The sequence below is a fragment of the Xenopus laevis genome, chromosome 1L, assembly GCF_017654675.1.
Source record: "Xenopus laevis strain J_2021 chromosome 1L, Xenopus_laevis_v10.1, whole genome shotgun sequence".
Classification (NCBI taxonomy): Eukaryota; Metazoa; Chordata; class Amphibia; order Anura; family Pipidae; genus Xenopus; species Xenopus laevis.
The window spans coordinates 147,819,368-147,838,719 of record NC_054371.1 but is presented as its reverse complement, the minus strand read 5'-3'; the positions used below and the strand labels follow the sequence as shown (position 1 = coordinate 147,838,719).

General features: G+C 36.8%; 1 protein-coding gene across 2 annotated transcripts in view; it reads right to left on the bottom strand.

Annotated features, from left to right (window-relative positions):
• Positions 1-19,352, bottom strand: part of lrrc2.L (leucine rich repeat containing 2 L homeolog) — a 115,184-nt gene that overhangs the window by 42,436 nt on the left and 53,396 nt on the right. For both annotated transcript variants that reach the window (XM_041564637.1, XM_018259226.2), the window contains exon 5: positions 2,235-2,371. In XM_041564637.1, the coding sequence (XP_041420571.1) occupies positions 2,235-2,371 (137 nt within the window). The remainder of the gene's footprint in view (positions 1-2,234; positions 2,372-19,352) is intronic.

Genomic DNA, 19,352 nt, shown 5'->3' with positions numbered 1-19,352 from the left:
CTGCTCTCTTTCCCCACACTGCCCTGCTTCTGTCCTGTCTCTAATCCAGTCCTGCTCTCTTTACCCGCACAGTTCCACTCCTATCCTGTCTCTGATCTGGTCCTGCTCTTCACCCTCTCTGTCCTGCTCCTGACAGCACTGCATAAGCTCATGTCTGAATAGCTCACCTTCATCTCCATCTTAGGCCCAAAGAGTCTATATGGGCTGTTTCTGTGCCCTCCTGTCCTAATCCCAAGAAGACTTAGGTTTCCCTGTCAGATATTTTGATGGCAATCCTAGTAAAGTTCCTGTTTTCCAAGGAGCAACACTTCCCCAATTGATCAAATACATTATATGCAGTCACTTTCTTCCTGGTGGATGGGAAAGCTTGATCCTGGGAAGAAAACTTAGCTGCAAATTGAAAGATGCTTTCCTTTCAACTCTATAGGGGTTATTTAATAAAAGGCACTAGGTTTGCCACGGAGCAATAACTCAAAGCAATTCAAAGCAACTATCAGCAGGTAGCATTAACTGGTCACCTGTTTAAAATAAAACATCTTATTGGTTGCTATGGGTTACTGCTCCATGGCAAACTTGGTGTCTTTCATTACATATAGGAGTTTGTGTTTATGCCTTAATGAAACTAATTTAATATTGAGGCATAGCTAGTTATGTAATAAAAGACTCTGAAGTTTGCCCAGGTGCAGTAACCTATAGAAACCAATAAGCAGGTAGCATTTATTGGTCACCTGTTTGAAAGAAAACATCTTATTTGGTGATTTACAGCATCTGGGTAAACTTAGGGGCAGATTTACTAAGGGTCGAATATCGAGGGTTAATTAACCCTCGATATTCGACTAGGAACTAAAATCGTTCGACTTCGAATATCGAAGTCGAACGATTTAGTGCTAATCCTACGATCGAACGATCGAAGGATTATTCGTTCGATCGAACGATTAAATCCTTCGAATCGAACGATTCGAAGGATTTTAATACAACGATCGAAGGAATATCCTTCGATCAAAAAAACACAGGCAAGCCTATGGGGACCTTCCCCATAGGCTAACATTGAGTTCGGTAGCTTTTAGCTGCCGAACTAGGGGGTCGAAGTTTTTCTTAAAGAGACAGTACTTCGATTATCGAATGGTCGAATACTCAAACGATTTTTAGTTCGAATCGTTCGATTCGTAGTCGAAGTCGTAGTCGAAGGTCGAACTAGCCCATTCGATGGTCGAAGTAGCCCAAAAAACACTTCGAAATTCGAAGTTTTTTTAATTCGAATCCTTCACTCGAGCTTTGTAAATGTGCCCCTTAGTGTACATTATTACACATAGGAGTTTGTATGTCAAGAGTTGAGTACATTTAACCAGCTCCTTGGTTATAAAGTACAAGGCCACATGTTCAAGATTATACTAAGACCAGTACTTTTGCATGTGATGCAAAATTGATGCAGCATATCACACCTCTTGCCACACTCCTGACTTTTCAAGCCAGAAAAATAGCGATGCATTGCTTTGTAAATGTGGATGGAATACCTAACCTTAAAATGCTAAAACACAGTGGTGCTTCCTTCAGAAACTCCATCTCTCCCTCTTGCTTTACAGAAGTAGACCACAGCCATAATAATGTTCTTGCTTCAATTAACTTTTTCTAGCCAGCTATCCATTCTACGTTAACCTAAAAATAACAGTGTTGCTGTCACGGAGGGCTGGATGATGGCACACACAAAAAAAAGTCTTTATTTAAATCAGATTTCAACACACTAGCTATGCTCAGCATTTAACTGGCTCATTGTAAAGTAGCACTCAAACCTACTGACTCCTTGATTTTTTTTAAGATAGATTCCAATTAAAAAAAAATGGCTGCATAACAATTCTTTCTTCTGAATCATCCCACCTTGGGAAGAAATTAAATTGTTTCCTTATCTCTTTCAGCTTTCAGCCAATATTAGTTATACCTTTGTCCATTATCATGATCCAGGGACATCTGTTATTTTTGGATGTAAGATTGAAAAATAAATAAAGACTATGAAATATAGAACTGAGCTTTACACAGGTCCTAAAGCTAGAGGTAAGGCTGGCGAAATGCAAAGATAATTACAATATCTCATTATGTAAAAATAATGACTTTGCAAAATATTCTGTCATAGACTATGCAACAAACTTGAAACACTTGCAATAACAGACACACGCAGAAAACATATGCCATTACTTCTCATATGAACCTTAACAAAAACAAGAAAATGTATTTCCTACCTCAAATGGTAACTCTGTGAGCTCTAAATTTCCAGACAAATCTAATTTTTCTAGGTTTTCACAGTTTCCCAGCTCAGGTGGTATGATTTGTAGATTGTTGAAACTGATGTTAAATTCTTTCAGATTTGCCAAATAACCTGTCAAATACAATATATTGATTAACACATTTGTTGAAATTGGTTTATATTAAACCTATGCTATAACAATTTCATCCACTTTGGAGTTATATATTTTATCTGCACATATAAACAACAAAAACACAGTGTGTGTACTCCTGGCAAGTCTTCAGATTTAAAATAGTGTTCTATTCATTTACACTTTATCCAAAGAAAAGTAATACCTCTATATGTCAGCTATTTGCCATTAAGAATATATATTTTTTCTGTGCTGTCTTAGAGACAGAATAAGCAGAGAATATGAATAAAACAGGCATTTCCTGGTGTAGTAAAGGGTGCTGAGCCAAAAAAAATAAAATGTTAATGTAGTTTTCTTTAGCCTAAGTACCTTCTTCTGTATTATTTATTGTGGTATGGGTATGGAAAAACACCAAGGAGGTGTTGGAGGTAGGTGTTGTCTGACTTCATATGACCCGAGAGTAAGCTGGGTAGTTGTGGCTGTGAAAAGAGCTTGGAAAACTCTAGACACTGTAAGACTGATTTACTAAAGGATGAAGTGGGCATTTTTAGCCAAAATTTGCCAAAATCACAATTCGCACGGACATCGCCAATTTACTAATAGGGAAAGTGGACAATTCGCTAAAGAGAAAGCTCAGTGCTAGAGAATTTTCTTGCCGTTTTGCCAAGCAATTTTCTCTTAGGCAAACAAACGCTACTCCGCAAATTTAGTGCAGACTTTACAATCCATTACCCTTTTTGTCAAAGTCTGTTTCACCAGGTTCTACCTGGCAAATTGATAAGATGAAGCTACATCCTCAACCTTTTTATGCCATCATATCCTGTATACCACAATAGACAACACACTGGTGTTTTTTTTCATATTTTAATGTGGGATTAAGTTTAAAAGTTGTAACTGTTAAATATATGTTATTTACACGTAGCCGCCATATTTAAATTGACATAAGTGTAAGTATGTTAATGAAGTTTAGGAAGAAAGTAACGATAGAGAAAATTCGCTTACACCGTTGGCTCTGTCAAAGTTTCATCAGCGTTTGTTTGCCGAGACCAAACTTCGCATTTTGATAAATACGTGTATTTGTGTGAAATAATTTCACACAAATCTTCATCCCACCCAATGCTCTACAAAGCCTCCGGACTCCAGGACCCAGACCAGAAATTCAAAACAACTCGGAGAAAATGCATAAGCTGTTTTTTTCCCTATATCTATTCCCTGGAGTCCCTCACCATGTATAGGTAAGAAACCTAGGTGAAATATAGACACCATTTATTAATTTTCCAGCTGGTGTCTCACAGCACACATTCCAGTTTGCACGATTTATGCTCATTTTGCGTTTATTTGGATTTTTAAAAACTCCTAACATTCACAAATTAAAACTTTAACTTCATTTAAACAATTTTCATCCCAGCCCTTCCCCAGGATTCTGTACGAAGTCTGGAGTATTGTTCAAACAATATAATCAAACACTGGGCAGATCTATTAAGACAGGTATTAAATTGCACGATTGAAGTTGCTTATTGTAATCATTCAGTTCTTTCATTTCCTATTAGTTTTCTATTCTGTTTCTATTAGTAGACTGATTACAATGAAGTAGTGACTGGTTGCTATGGGAAATTGCATGTGTGCTATTTTATAGCTATTTTCATATACCCCTACAAAGTGTAATTGTACCTTATTCTTATATTAATATTGTTATATGCTAATTATTTGATTGATTTTAATGAGAACTTATATATTTTTAGCTTCCGTTATTAAACAAAAGGGAGCAGTAACACCAAAATACAAACCAGTATTTTCTTTAGAAAATATGACAATTATTGACAAAAAATAGTTGTAGGTTCCCTTTCTGGTTCTCTAACTGTAACATAGACACAAGGTCATGTGTGAAACATTTTAGGTGCAGGGATACTATGTGTTTTATACCTATCAGTGACTAGATCAAAAGTTTAAGGTTTCTTTTTGCGTACTGTCCCTATGCACTTTTTCTTTGTTTGAGCCAACTAAATCAACCATGCCCCCAACTACACTGAAACCATTAATATTTATACTTATCTACCAATTCTACTATTTTTGTACAGTTGTACTTCATCTGCACATCATAATTTATGATGTGCAGATGAAGTACAACTGTACAAAAATAGTAGAATTGGTAGATAAGTATAAATATTAACCTGTATCATTGCATCCTGTGTGCCTCGTGGTGGTAGCCACACAAAACTGGGAAACCATGATAGATTACATTTTGTTTTGCACTTTTCATTACGCCCTCTCATGAGGCTGAACATTTCCAAATTGTTAGAATTCTTGTGCTGTACAAAAATTGTATTTCAGTGTAGCTAAATTAGCCTTGTTTTACTCAGCAAGAGTATATAGAACATATTTATTGGTTTTAAAACACACAACTAGTCAATATAATGAGCCCGTGGTCATGGTGGTTTGATGAAGAATTATGGGAGCTGAAATTTAGCAGCTGGAGAGCCAGATTGGATTGTTCCATTAACTTCCAGAAGTTCACGTGTTTATTTTCTCTCACCCTTTTGCTTTCTTCCTTTTTTAATGAAACACCACAGAGAGAATTACATTTCATGCTGCAGCGACTTTCTTAATCTCTTTTTAAAAACGAAATAATTGGAAATAAAGCAAATACTGGAATCCACTTAGACTGTTTCATTACAAGTATCTTTTGTAGTTTGTCAGCATTTGTATCTGTAAAGTGAAGCAACCTGTAAATGCCCTTGTTCATAAAAGTGCACAAGTGAATATGAGCACTATTTACCACAGCCACTGTGCATCTTTTGGTACATTGAGTTGGCAAGGATCTGATTATAATTCAGTTCAATGTTGCTACTTGCTTGCACATCATTAAATGCACCAGTCATTACATTGACCATTATCATATTCCATCTGCAGTACACACTTCATCAACAAATCTAAGGAAAGATATTTGTATTTAAGTTTGGTATAGAGTAGGATAGAAAAACTAATTCTGATAATCCATAGTAAATGTAAATGAATCCTGCGTTTATTATACCAAACATACATAAATTCTCTTAAAAAACAACATCCTTTGTCCATATTCTCAAGCAGGAGACTTTATACATACAATATCTACGTGCATGCTTCCAGTATGCACATATATCTGAATATTTAAGAGGTAATTTGCCTCTGCTTCCTTTTCCTATATATTAGAAACTAACTTAGGCAATGCAGGAGGTAGGGGGAAAGAGAAAACCTCCTGCCTTAAACCATTTTATAGCCAGGCAATCAATCTTAATGTTTGCTTAATTTGGCAAATTATTACTGCAGAATAAATAGCCTGAAGGGTGTTAAGATTTACAATTATGTGCATATTAAATATTTGCAACTGACATGTTATTTTTATTGATTTTCACTGGTAGATTGACTGGTCCTTTCCCATGTTCAATATGGAAAGCAGCAAAACAGGAAAGGGAAGCTAGGAGGCATATTTATCAAAGGGTGAGAGTTAGCAATAACACTTTAAAATCCCATAGAAGTAAATACAGAGTGGTGGAATTTCCCTCTAGCAGACGGTGGTGCGTAGTGATAAGTGACACTACCCCCTTTAACTTTGCTGAAAAATTCACAAACAGTGAAAAATTTGCAAAATGCTGAAATTTCACCAAAATAGAGTCATTTTTTCACCATCTTTTTTTCTTGAACCAAATGCTTTGGAGTCAATGGACATTTTTCTTCCCTTTTTTTTTTACAATGAAAAGGTGGTTGCTTAAACAAAACACATGGGGGCAAATTCACTAAGATGCGAAGTTGCGCCAGGCGCAACTTCGCCGCACTTCGCCAGGCGTAGTTTCGCCAGCGCTTCGCAAATTCACTAAAATCCGAAGTTGCGCACAGGGGTAGCGTAAGGTTGCGGAGTTGCGCTAGCGTTGTTTCGCTATATAAAGCGAAGTTGCGCTAGCAAAGGCTAATTTGCATACGGCGCGAAATTCAAATTTCAATGGAGGAACACGTATCTGCACTACAAATGCCTAGAAAACCTTCAAATCTGCAAATAAAAAATTTATTTTGCCCTACACATGTGCCCGCTGTCTAGGTAAGTTGCCATGAGTCAGGAAATGTAGGGGGGAGAAAGGGGAGCCCCAAAAAATTTTCGATCTTTTTCAGCCTATCAGCCATCATGTAGAAAACACGCCAGCGTTTTTTGGGACTTAGAAAAAATGTTGACTTTTTTTTAAACAATCCCTATCTACTCTATTGCGCTTCGCCAGGTCTGAGGTGGCGAAGGAAGTCTAGCGTAAAAGGTAGCGTTCACTACACTGCGCAAGTTAGTGAATTTGCGTAGTTTCGTCGCTAGCGAAGATTCGCCTGGCGTAAGGTTGCGAAGTAACACTAGCGAAACTAGCGAATTAACGCTAGCGTTCGGCGCTTCGCGCCTTAGTGAATTTGCCCCATGGTGTAGATGGAGTAGATTCATATATGCAGTAGCTGATCCTGAACAGCTTAATCTGTAATATTCTAGGCCCACACAAGGACAGTTGCTGTGTAATGAAGTTAAAAGACAAAATGGTTTATGATATTGTCTGGTATGAAGTCTATTTACTAATAGACAGAAAAGTACAGGAGAGTGAATGAACTACAAAACAGGATACTTAGATAAGCACTATAGAACTGTTATTTTAGACTGTCGATATGTATTGCTTTTTGTGCAAGTGTTAACTTTAACAAAACACTTGTTTTTTTCACCATCTTAACCAGGTGATCTTCTACTTATAATTTAATCAGAAACAGAATTTTGAGGAAAGTATATTCATGATATGAAACTTTCCTTTGTTACTATATGCCAATATGCCGATACACAGATTAGGAACAAATATGCAGAATTGAGATACAGAGAGATGTAAGACTCAATGCTGACAATTTCCCTGCGCATATACTCTAAAAAATATATCTAAAAATTATTCCATTAGGGGGGTAAATAATAAATGTATATTTGGCAAGTTATTTCTTTTGGATTATACTGTAGATTCAGCAAAATACACTAGTGTCTTTGTATGGTAGTCACAGAACAAAAACTTCCTACAGTGATAAAGAAGCTGGAACAGCACACAGGGATCATCAATGCAGCAGGACTGCAGCCTACTACAGATCCCAGAATACGAGTGAATAACATGTGCAGCTTAGTAAGTGAAATTCTTAAACAGCAGGATAGAATGCTGTCTTTCCACGTGCTAACAGACTAAATAGAACCAGTTTCTATCTTGTTTCAATTTATTGCATGAACTATAATTTCATTTTTGTAAATGCGTGTGTAAAGTGTGTACTTTTCACCTTTAATACAAAGCAGAAAAAAAGTCTCTTGCTGACAGCTGATTTGTGTATTAATGTGGGAGAATGGGTTATTAATCCAAACGTATATATTGGTTCCAAAAAATGTAGCTATGCTCTAGGACCACAATGGGACTAATCATATTTTTTATGCAAATTTGAATGCCTCTAAAGCAGAACTAAAAAGCTTCACATAACAACAAAAATGGCTATTAACTGCATATTTATAATAGCATAATATAAAATGTAGTTTTGAACATATCTAAACACATTTAGCAAATGTCTGTGTTTGTTAAAATATCAATGAAAAAGAAAAGCTGAAATGCAAACTCATTTCCTGGTTCATTATGTGTTTAGTAACAGGGTTATTAACAACAGGGGGCAAGACTGGGGGACCTGAAAAATGTGCATCACACAGAAAAGTCCAGTTACTTAAGACTTATACTACTATATACTGTATATCATGACCTACTGTAGATGAAAATGTTCATAGACATATAGGACATTCAAGGCAGGGTGTCAATGGCTGCAAGAGTTCTGCTTTCTTAGCATCAATACAGTGTTTCATTGTAATTGGCTGGGCTGCATTCAGATTGGGAAGACATCATCATCAGTAACCAGGAGCAGGGGCACAAGTTTTTGCATGCTAAGGTAAGCACCTTTGAACCCATACATGCTTTATTGGAAATGAGCCCTGTAGAGGTCTGTCCTTATAATTATTCAACTATTCAACAATGTTCAAACAATCAAAATATTCCTGCACTGTAGCTAGTGGTACTGTAACAGTCAGCACTCATCCTGGGGGTCTAGTGGTGCGGCGGGGACGCCCTCCAAGCTGCTTCTCTTCTGCCTCTCTGCTGGTAACTTAGGGCGTGTGCGGCACGCATTCTCCTTATTTATATGCGCATGCGTGCTGGCGTGATGACGCCAGCGCACAATGGCGCGAAGTTCAAATGGTATTTAAAGTGGCAGATTGTATTTCTCAGTGCCCCTTATAGGTTTCCTCATTGAGAGTTCCTGGTGCCTCTGTGCTGTTTAAAGTTTCTGTATCTTGTGATTGTGATCTGTTGTGACCCCTGCCTGTTTCTGACGATCCTGACTTCCGAAATCCTGACCCTGCCTGGTAACCGACTTCTCTATTCTGTATCCTGCCTGATTGATCTCCTGGTTTGACCTTTGCCTGTTTTGACTCCACTTGTACTCTGCCTGTACTGCGACCTTCTGCCCAAAAGACTTCTGCTTTACTGTTGTGCCCCTTTGCTCGTTCAGAACCCTTCGCTTTGCACCTCTCTTAATAAGACCTGGCTCCTCCCGAGGTGAAAGGCTGCTGTTAAAGGCAGAAGCAACAGCCGAGAACAGGGTGCTTAGCATCAGCTCTGAATTTAGGGTGCCGACCATGACTTTATAACGGGCGAAGGTCACGCTGCCGCTGCTCCTTCTACCACTGAAGCTCTCCTCACTACTCTGCTACAGCGCATGGAGGACCAAGAGCGAAAGCAAGATTATCTGATGCAAGGCTTTCATAACCTGACTCGCAGACTGGACACTCTGCAACAGTCGCAAAGTCCAGTAGCAGGGGCGTAACTATAGAGGAAGCAGACCCTGCAGCTGCAGGGGGCCCATGAGGTAAAGGGGCCCCATGAGGCCCTAATTCATATACAATTTCAATAAATATTGGAGAAACAAGTCAACCTCTAAACATTTTGGGGGCCTGAAAAATAATTTGCTGTGGGGCCCAGTAATATCTAGTTACGCCACTGTCCAGTAGTTTCACCTCCTGTTGCCGTCCAAGTGGGTTCTCATGCCACGATGGGTAATATTCATATACCCCATGAACCCAAAATTTCTTTCCCTGAAAAATTTAGTGGGGATAGAACCACATTTTTTATCTTTCAGGAGGCATGCAAAATATACCTGAGTTTTTTCTCTCACTCCTTCACTACTGGGGAGGAAAAAGTGAGGTTTGTAGTAATGAGTAATGAAAGACAAGGGAGTAAATGAAGACAAGGGAAATGGGATGCAGAGGTGTATTGTACTGAGTTCCGCCGGTGGGCTGTAGAAACTGGTTGGAACGACATGGCTCTTCGTAGCCAATTCCGGATAGCGCTCTCTGATACTGTCAAGGACAGCTTAGTAAACTACCCTCTATCTACTAATTTGGATGATCTAATGACTCTTGCCATCCACGTAGATAGAAGACAAAGGGAGAGAAGGGGTGAGAAGGGTACTTCTTTTCCTACTGGGTTTGCTAATGTTAAGCCATCTAACCCCTCTGCGCCTCTACCTCAGTCAAAGAAAAGTGAAGATACGCTAGTGATGCCTTATTTGCATACGCCGACAAATTAAAGTACAATGGATGTATGTCACTTTTGTTATTGTAGCAGCAAATACATTACACTACACAAGCCTGGGAAAGCTTCATAAAATAAAAAAGAGTTGTTAATTTGCCCTATACATATGCCCACTGTATGGTTTAGGTGCCATATTTTAGGAAATGTAGGGGGGAAGGAGGGTACCCCCAAAAAGATTTACTATCTTTTTCAGCCTATCACCCTTAAAAAGACGCCAGCGTTTTTTGGGACTGTCATTCACACCAATTTTGTTCTTCATAATTGTTGTTGCAAGACTGGGGGAATCATTCAATAAAACCTAGGAGATTTGGAAATTTCCTATTACTGTGATTTTAAGTGACCACCTACATGAATCATTTTGAAAAATCTTTATATCTATTTATATTGTTATATGTTGGGTTCCTGGGCTGCCAGGTTTTAAATGGAACCTTTTTAAAGTAAAATAAAATTTGTATACATTCAGATTAATTTGGTCTCCAAACATACCTTTAATCAATGTATTACTATGTTGTTATCCTCATTCTCTTTAATACCACATTACTTCAGTTAATTCCACTATATGTTTGGGACAGAGGACTTAAACTTATAAGGTCAGAGGTCCAATATAAAATCATTGTATATGTTACTGCAAGATTTGAATTGGATTAAATATCGAGTGCTTGAAGGTGTAAGAAAGGAAAGGAAACAACTCCCAGTATTAGGGTCTGGCCACAGGGGTTGATTCGGGGAGATTAGTCGCCAGACGTCAAATCTCCTCTTCTTTGTGGCGATAAATCTCCCCGATCTGCCTTCTGCCAGCTAAAATGTAAATCCCCTGGGGGCAGGCACATGGAGCGCTTTGTTTTCCGAAGTCACCCGAAGTTTCCTCATGAGGCAATTAAGGGCGACTTTGGAAAATGAAGAGCTCTGTGTGCCTTCCCCCACGTGATTTACATTTTAGCTGGCGGAAGGTAGATCAGGGAGATTAGTCGCGGTGAAGAAGAGGAGATGTTTCGCCTGGCGACTAATCTCCCCGAATCTGCCCGGGTGGCCAGACCCTAAAGAGGAACAAATTTGTTAGACTTTTTGGTTGTAGCGTCCCTTAAAAGTGCAATGTTTGGTCAAGGCCCACTTAGGTCATAACACATTTCTAACTTAAATGCAATTGAAGGATGAACCATACACAACGATTTGAGCACCACTCCCCGATTCACTGATTTCATCTTGGCCATTGTAGATTAAAGCTGGCAAATATTTTTTTAACAGATGGAGACTCTAAGCAAGTAGATGCAGTCCACTACATTACTCAGCATTGCTAAAAGTAATACATTAACATCTATTGATGGTATTGTCTCATTAAGCACAGCTATACATTTTGGGTTTAAATATATTATAGAGCAAGCCTATCCATGTTCCCCCCCCCTCCTCAAGGGATTTATATGGCTTTCAGGCTGCTGAAAGGCTCCTTAGACTTTTTCATTTTAAAATAATCTGGCCTTTGAAAAAGTGGTACGACATAATTTCATGTAGAGCTGATCTAGGAAATAGAATTTAAAGGATATTAGTAATCATGAAGAAGTTCTATGGCCATATAAAGGCATAAAGCCAGGGGATGAATGTTTGTACAATATATAGTTTAGGGAAGTCAAGGTTCATCTTTAAGTTATTTTAGTATGTTATAGAATGGCAAATTCTAAGCAGCATTTCAATTGGTCTTCATTATTTATGTTTTATAGTGTTTTGATTTGCCTCTTTGTTTTTTTAGGCCCCCTCCTATTCATATTCCAGGAGGGGGCCTAAAATTTGAATTTGAAATTTATCATGTACTGTCCCTTTAAGAATTCAAATCTAAACCACCAAAACCTGCCGAATTGATGTTTTAGCCTATGGGGGACCTTCTACAATCAATTTTGTGTAATTTGGTGGACTTTTGAAAAAATATATATTTTTTGGTGAAAAAACTCTAATTGAATTTGATTCTAATTAGATTTGAATTTGCAGCACGATCCTATTCACCCATTTTTAAGAATTACATTTTTTTTAAATAAATTTAGATTGGTAATTTTTTTTTCGAATTTCGAGTTTATGGGAGTTTTTAGAAACTCCAATAAACTTGAAATTCAACCTTTGATAAATATGCCCCTATGTGATTATATGAATAAGCAAGATCAAAAAAAAAAGCAACAAACAGATACTGATGGTTCTATGTACTTAAACTGGGAGGTCAACATATAAGCAGCTAAGCAACCTAACAAAGCCCTGTTCTTAAAGGAAGCATTTATTTCTACTTTTCCAGTCTCAAGTTCTAAAAATTCTTAGGCCTGAGAAATGTTACTGCACTACATTAAGTTTTAATGTTTTATGCTGATAAAGCTGCTAAGTCAAATGTGGCTAAATGTTATTTTTATTACTTCTGTTCATATATTTAAAAATAGATAAGGAGAAACCAGTGGTAGTGAATTAAGCAATTACAGAGATGTGAATTACAAGAGTCTCCAAAGAGCCCATGGCCGCTTCCCATTATATTGTAGAGCCAAGTGAAACTACACTTGCTGATAAGTTAGGTGAATAGTGCAATGTCACTACATAAAAAGGGATAGTTTGCAATACTTTAAATTATGGAATTAAAAACCCATTAAAGTATTACTGACAAAATCCACAGTGGGATTTTGTCATTTGTCCAAGGGTGAGATCATTGAAACATGATTATGGTAATTGCCATGATAGACTAAGCTGCAGGATATTTGGCACTGCATAAAATGAATGGATCATAGAAAATAATTCTAAAATCTTATCTCATTTGTGGCTGCGGAAGCAGACTTCTGTATTTGAAAATTATATAAAACATGGTTGAAATCGTCATGACAAGTTGTAATTATGCACATAATATGTGTATATAGCTACAAAAACATCATACTTTAGGATAACAGCATTGGAAATGGTGAAGCTGCTCATTCTTCAAAAATGTTGATCACTTCCTGTTATGCATTATAGATAATCAGTGGGTTTATAGTACAGTTAATCAACTACTATCGCTGAAAAATGTAGAGATATGCATTTTTAGGTATTAGGCAAATATGGTTGCCATATGATTTGCAGTTGATCTGAATAATACTGGGATCAATTTGAGCCATTGAGACATTTTGCCTCGATTTAGTTTTTTTTATTGGAGAAAGCTATTATTATTAATATTTTAAAAATGAGGTCTTTACCTCAAATGCTGCAGTTCAATCTGACATGAGGAGCAGAGTGCAACATTCCCTGGGGTATGTTAGATGAAAAAGTACTGTATATGTGCAGAAAGTGTTCCCCTGAGAAATTTAGCTGCTTTGTTTCCTCTACCTGCAAAGTCAACAGCCAAGGAGACACATCCACATGCAAGTATCATTTCCAATTATAAGACTCCAGTTTAGAGAGCACGGTTGCTCTGTCTGCACATGCCCAATACTGTTATACAGGCTAATCTGGGCCCTTCTGAATTGATAGTATGTCCCATAAAAAGTCTTTTTCTCAACAAGTTTTGATTAAAAATATATTTGTATTAATTGCAAATAGCCTCTCTCCATTAATGTTGATGTTTTAGTCTTCTTATCCATTTCTACCTTTGGAATTATCTGGCAAATTTAACTGGCTTTTTATTTTCAAAACTTGAAACAGTTCTGATGATACAACTGATCAAGAAACTCTGGTTTGCAGGGCTGTATTTCGGATTCATGCCACCTGTGCAATTGTCACCTGCAAGCCCTGATAGTATTCCCACTACCCAGCTTTGCTTTATATATATTAAGCTAATGCCTTAGAATAGACAAAGGGTGCCTATATTTTACTACAGCCCTGATGGTTTGTTCATTAGATGATGTGCCATAAACATCCCTTTCTGTTGCAACTTTCTTGTGAGTTAGTAAAAGTATCATAGCCATATATCTTTGCCTTTTATATTGTTTTCTTTTTGTCTTCCATTAACTTTTATTTAATCAGTTCTTCCTTTATAGTTAGCTTTACATTCAGTTTACATTGATGGCACATAGGCCTTCTCTTATGGAAATCTGCTGCAATCAAAAATTGCAGCCATCGGGGGCGGAGTTTGCCTGCTGACTAAGATGGACGCTTGAGGCGATCGCTCCATCTGTAAGGAGAACGGAATGAGGGAGTAATACAAAAATACTTCCCCCAACGTATACAAAGCTACAGCCAAGTATTGATTAAATGAGGGGGACCAAGAAAGCGCAGAAAAAGAACCAGAAATAGGCCTTCACCTTCAACCCTGTTGCCAACAACACAGCTTTCGCTGCACATATGGGACATTATGGCTAACAAACTCAAAATGAAAACGTTTCCGTCACCATTGACTCCTATTACAGCATTGAAATACCTTATCCCGAATGTTAATCTCCAGGAATGGGAGATCAGAGGGATAAACACTATTGGACATCTATATTTTGTGAACACTTTGAAAAGATTTGAGGATCTAGCTGCAAGATTTGAGTTATCATGCTATCAATACTATACATATCTGCAAATAATTCATCTTTTGAAATCCCAATCTTCAAAAGCAGACAACACAAGTTATAGCACTGGAATGGAGCACCTATGTGGCAAAGCATGGAATAGCAAGGGAATCATTTCAGACTGTTACAGGCAACAGCTCCAGCTACCAGAAGATTTTAAATTTCCATATATGCAAAAATGGGAGGAAGATCTCCAACTCTAGCTCTCTCCGCAACAATGGCAAAACATTCTATCAGCACCTAAGGGAGCTACCAGTTGCACAAACCACGTTGAACACACACACTAAAATTACGCATAGGTGGTACATCACTCCAAAGTGCAAACATAAACCCACAGTATTCCTCACATTGTTGGAGACAATGTGGACAAGTCGGAATTCTTATATACATGTGTATAGTTCAACCCTTCTGGGCGAAAGTATTTGACCTTCTTCAAGAACGTTTAAGCTACATGCTCCCTTGCTAACCTCAAATAGCTCTTCTTCAAACCTATCATAATCATCTTGCTGGCCTGAACAAAAAATTACTCTTCCACATATTCAATGTGGCGGCCAACTTGATAGCAAAAACATGGAAGCAGTCTGAAACTCCAAACACCTTATCCGACAGCTGGCTACCAGAGAGTATAGAGAGATTGGCAGCAGGGTCAATGGAAGCCAAAACCAAATGTGCTCGAATATGGGATGATTGGCACCCTGTCCAAACCATATAAAAAAGTTCTTACAATACACGCCTAGTTCATCAGATAAAGAGGCTATAAATAGCCTTCTCATTATTATACAAAGAATCTGGAAACTGTTTGTATACCATGTACAATCTTACTATGTTTTTAGATTTGTTTTGTGCAATATAAGCATGCATATCTGTCAACAATATAAGATTATACAGTATGTACATATTGAGCCTTGCTGTTGCACAATAAACTTGCAATTTGAAAAAAAAAAATTACAGCCATCAAGTCAAGAATACCCATTGGATAACTCCTGTCATAGTGTGTGCCTTACAAATATAAATGACAGGTGCCTGCAAGTGAGATAAAGCAGATTTGAGCGCACTGGTTCTCCCTATAAGGATGTAGCAATACTTTAGCCCCATGTGATATCAGCATCAATGTTTGTTTCCCCAGCATGAGGGGTATAACTTTATGCAACAAAACAAATGACTTACTAACAGCAACAAAGTAAAAATTGATCTCCTTAGTGTTTAGCAGAGTTTGCCTTTCCGTAATGCAATTAACCAAATTATTAATAAGAAATGAATGTAATTAACGTGTCATTAATGCTAAAGCTAGACTCGCGGAATTTGGAGCCAAAGTTACATTAAAATTAAATTAATAGGCTAGAGGAAGCGGAGGATTAAATGCTACGAGCTTTAAATTTTTCAGAAAGTGTAAAGGCAAAAATGTGTTCACTGGTCAATGCCCCAGCTACAGCAGCCATTATCCTAAAAAATGCTCATTAAATATTTCTGCAAAGAAAACTGAAGCTCTGATCATTTTTAATCATAAAAAGGGAAAGGTAATCTCTGTAGCCCAATGATTTGCAATTTGTTAAAGTAAGTTAGATGAAACTTTATAAAAAGCTTTGCTCCGATGCTTTCAATTCAATTACAAGATTTCAAAACAAAATAAAAAGTTAGCGGAAAGCAATGCATTTGATTAAATGTAAATCACTACTGGAGTAAAAAAACAATACTTAATGGTATATCACCGCTTTCTCTTTTGCGGTTGTCATGCCGATGAAAGGTATGTGATGCTTGGAAATAAATGGCTTAAGGAGAAATGGTTGGTGAAACTTTTTCTTCAATTATGCTTAAACAAAAGTGTATATATACAAGTATAATGTATGTTTAAATTTATAATACATTTCAGAATGTGAATGTGCATTATACAATAAACATATTCATTAGTGACACAGAGAACAATGAATCCTATACTATGTATATTTCAGAAAGCATTTATTCTATAACTACTATGAATTTTATTTATTTTTTTTAAATCACAGTATTAGTTCCATTAATATAATTCCTATGGCAGAAAAAAATACAACATATAAAATATAGCAGCAGAAAAATATATGTTTTGGAGCCCTTCATCATGACATTTATGATAATCACCATAGAGACATATATTATTCCTTTACATAGATCTTTTTATATTAGTAGAAATTATGTTTTCTTTAAATAGAGGCTGTGTGAGATACTAGGTGGCACACAGCTGCATCTCCTGGTGGATGGCCTCTGGATGTATGGAATTTATTGAATTACCCAAAATGATATATCCAAAGTAAGACTTGGCAGCAGATTTTTTCAAAATGTAAATTTCTGAATTTTTAAGTTTGAAAAAATAAAAAATCTCAAATGCGCACTTATCTGTAAAACGGGCGTTTCGCGAATTTATTCGCTGGCGGCGAATCGCGCAAATTCGCGCCTGGCGAATAAATTCGCCCATCACTAGGGGGCAGATTCACTAAGCTCGAGTGAAGGATTCGAATGAAAAAAATTAGAATTTTGAATTATTTTTTGGGTACTTCGACCATCGAATTGGTTAAATTCGTTCGAATTCGAACGAAATCGAACGAATCGAACGAAAAATCGTTCGACTATTCGACCATTCGATAGTCGAAGTACTTTCCCTTTAAAAAAAAATTCGACCCCCTACTTCGGCAGATAAAACCTACCGAAGGTCCCCATAGGCTTGCTAAACTTTTTTTGATCGAAGGATTTTCCTTCGATCGTTGGATTAAAATCCTTCGAATCGTTCGATTCGAAGGATTTAATCGTTCGATCGAACGAAAAATCCTTCGATCGATCGAACGAATGTTTAGCGCTAAATTCTTCGACTTCGATATTCGAAGGATTTCAATTCGAGGGTCGAATTTCGAAGTATTTTTAACTTCGAAATTCGACCCTTAGTGAATCTGCCCCTTGCTGTTACTAAACAACTCAAAAGCAATGATATAACATTCTAAATGCATTCGAATAATACAGTTCTGCCAAACGTCAAATTAATCTTAAAAACTCATATTGAAAAATAGATTGGATTTTGAGTACAACCTCCTTTGACTTCCACATGAACTCACCAGTTGCCAGATACCAATGCCGAATACTTTTATTTGAGCTTTCTGCATTTATTAAATCACAATCATTTGTAAACTTAAATTGCTATTTTTGCTGCAAAAAACCTGATTCGTGGTAGAAATTCAAATTTTTCTAAATCTGCCTGTGTTGTGCAGTCTTTTAGCTTTTTACTAATGCCCATTGTGACTGTTTAAAAAATGGAGAAGATATCTCAGCTTAGGAAAACGTTATGCTCTTGCCTTCTAAAAGCTGTTGAGTTAATGTAGGAGTAAAAAGGAGCTATCTATGGCAATGCAAGGTTTTTTTTGACCCTTTGAAAATTATGAAAATTGGATTTTGTTTTATATTTGGGGGTTTAAGAGTTTTTAGAGTTTATTTGAAGTAGAAACAAACCCTCTAACATTACACAAATTAGAATTTTGATAAATAAGCCCATCAATCTACATCTATTTTGATCTAGATAGGAAAATACATTCTAATAAATATAAAACTCTCACAACTAGTGTCCTTTTCCATTTAATAGAAGAACCAATGTATAGTCTTTACATTTCTCAGATTTTCTATGTGTCTACCAAAAAGTTTATTGAAAGAATGAAAGCATATAGAGATTCTTTTTACCCATCCATTTGTAAATGTTCTGATGTACTCAAGTGGCTCCTATAAGAGTAGTTAAGAAAGATGTTAGTAATAAATGAGTATTTATAAAAATAAGTTTTAACACGAGTACTACATGGGTGTGTTGGTTTTCCTTGCAAATATTGTATGAGACATGTCCTACATTGACACAAGGGATGCAGAGTAAATCTTGCAGAAGCTGAAACGTCTGTGAAAAACACTGAGAGGTTATTTCTTTGCATCATTCTGTAGCAGTAGCTGAAACCTGATTTGACCCAATCTTTAGAGACATTTAGGGCAGCCAGTACATTTAACAAAAAGTGTTTTATTTGCTTTCCTTATTTCTATCTCTAGGCACTCTGATCCAGAATGCTCGAGACCTGGAGTTTTACGGATAACAGATCTTTCTGTAATTTGGATCTTAATACCTTAAGTCTACTAGAAAATCATTTAAACATTAAATTAACCCAAAAGGCTGGTTCTGCTTCCAATAAGGATTCATAATATCTTTGTTTAGATCAAGTACAACTGTTTTATTATTAAAGAGAAAAAGGAAATAATTTTTAAAAATGTGGATTATTTGGATAAAATGGAGTCTATGGGAGACTGCCTTTCCATAATTCGGAACTTTATGGATAATGGGTTTCCAGATAACAGATCCCATACCTGTACTATATATGTTTCTTAATTTCTACATTGGTTAAATTAAGTCAACTATGTATTCTCTTGTCCATTTATACAACACTTTCAAAGAGAGACCATATCATAGAAAATACCTGTAAGTATGATCATATCACAAAATAGTAACAATACAATATCAATGCATGGGAATAGTGATGGGCGAATAAATTCACCTGGCACTAATTTGCAGCGAATTACAGCGTTTTGCCGCCAGCGAATAATTTCGCAAATCTCCTGTAAAAAATTGCCGGTGAAAATTCGCCGGCATCAATTTCCGATTTTCACATTTTTTTGTGAAAAATGTTTTTTTTGTGTGAAAACCTTCAATTTCACGATTTTTGAGTGAAGTTCTTCAAATTTCACATATTTTACAATTTTTCCGTGAAAACCTTCCAATTTCACGTTTTTTTCAGGAACTTTCCTATTTCACGATTTTTTGCTAATTTTTGGCCGTTTCACGAATTTTG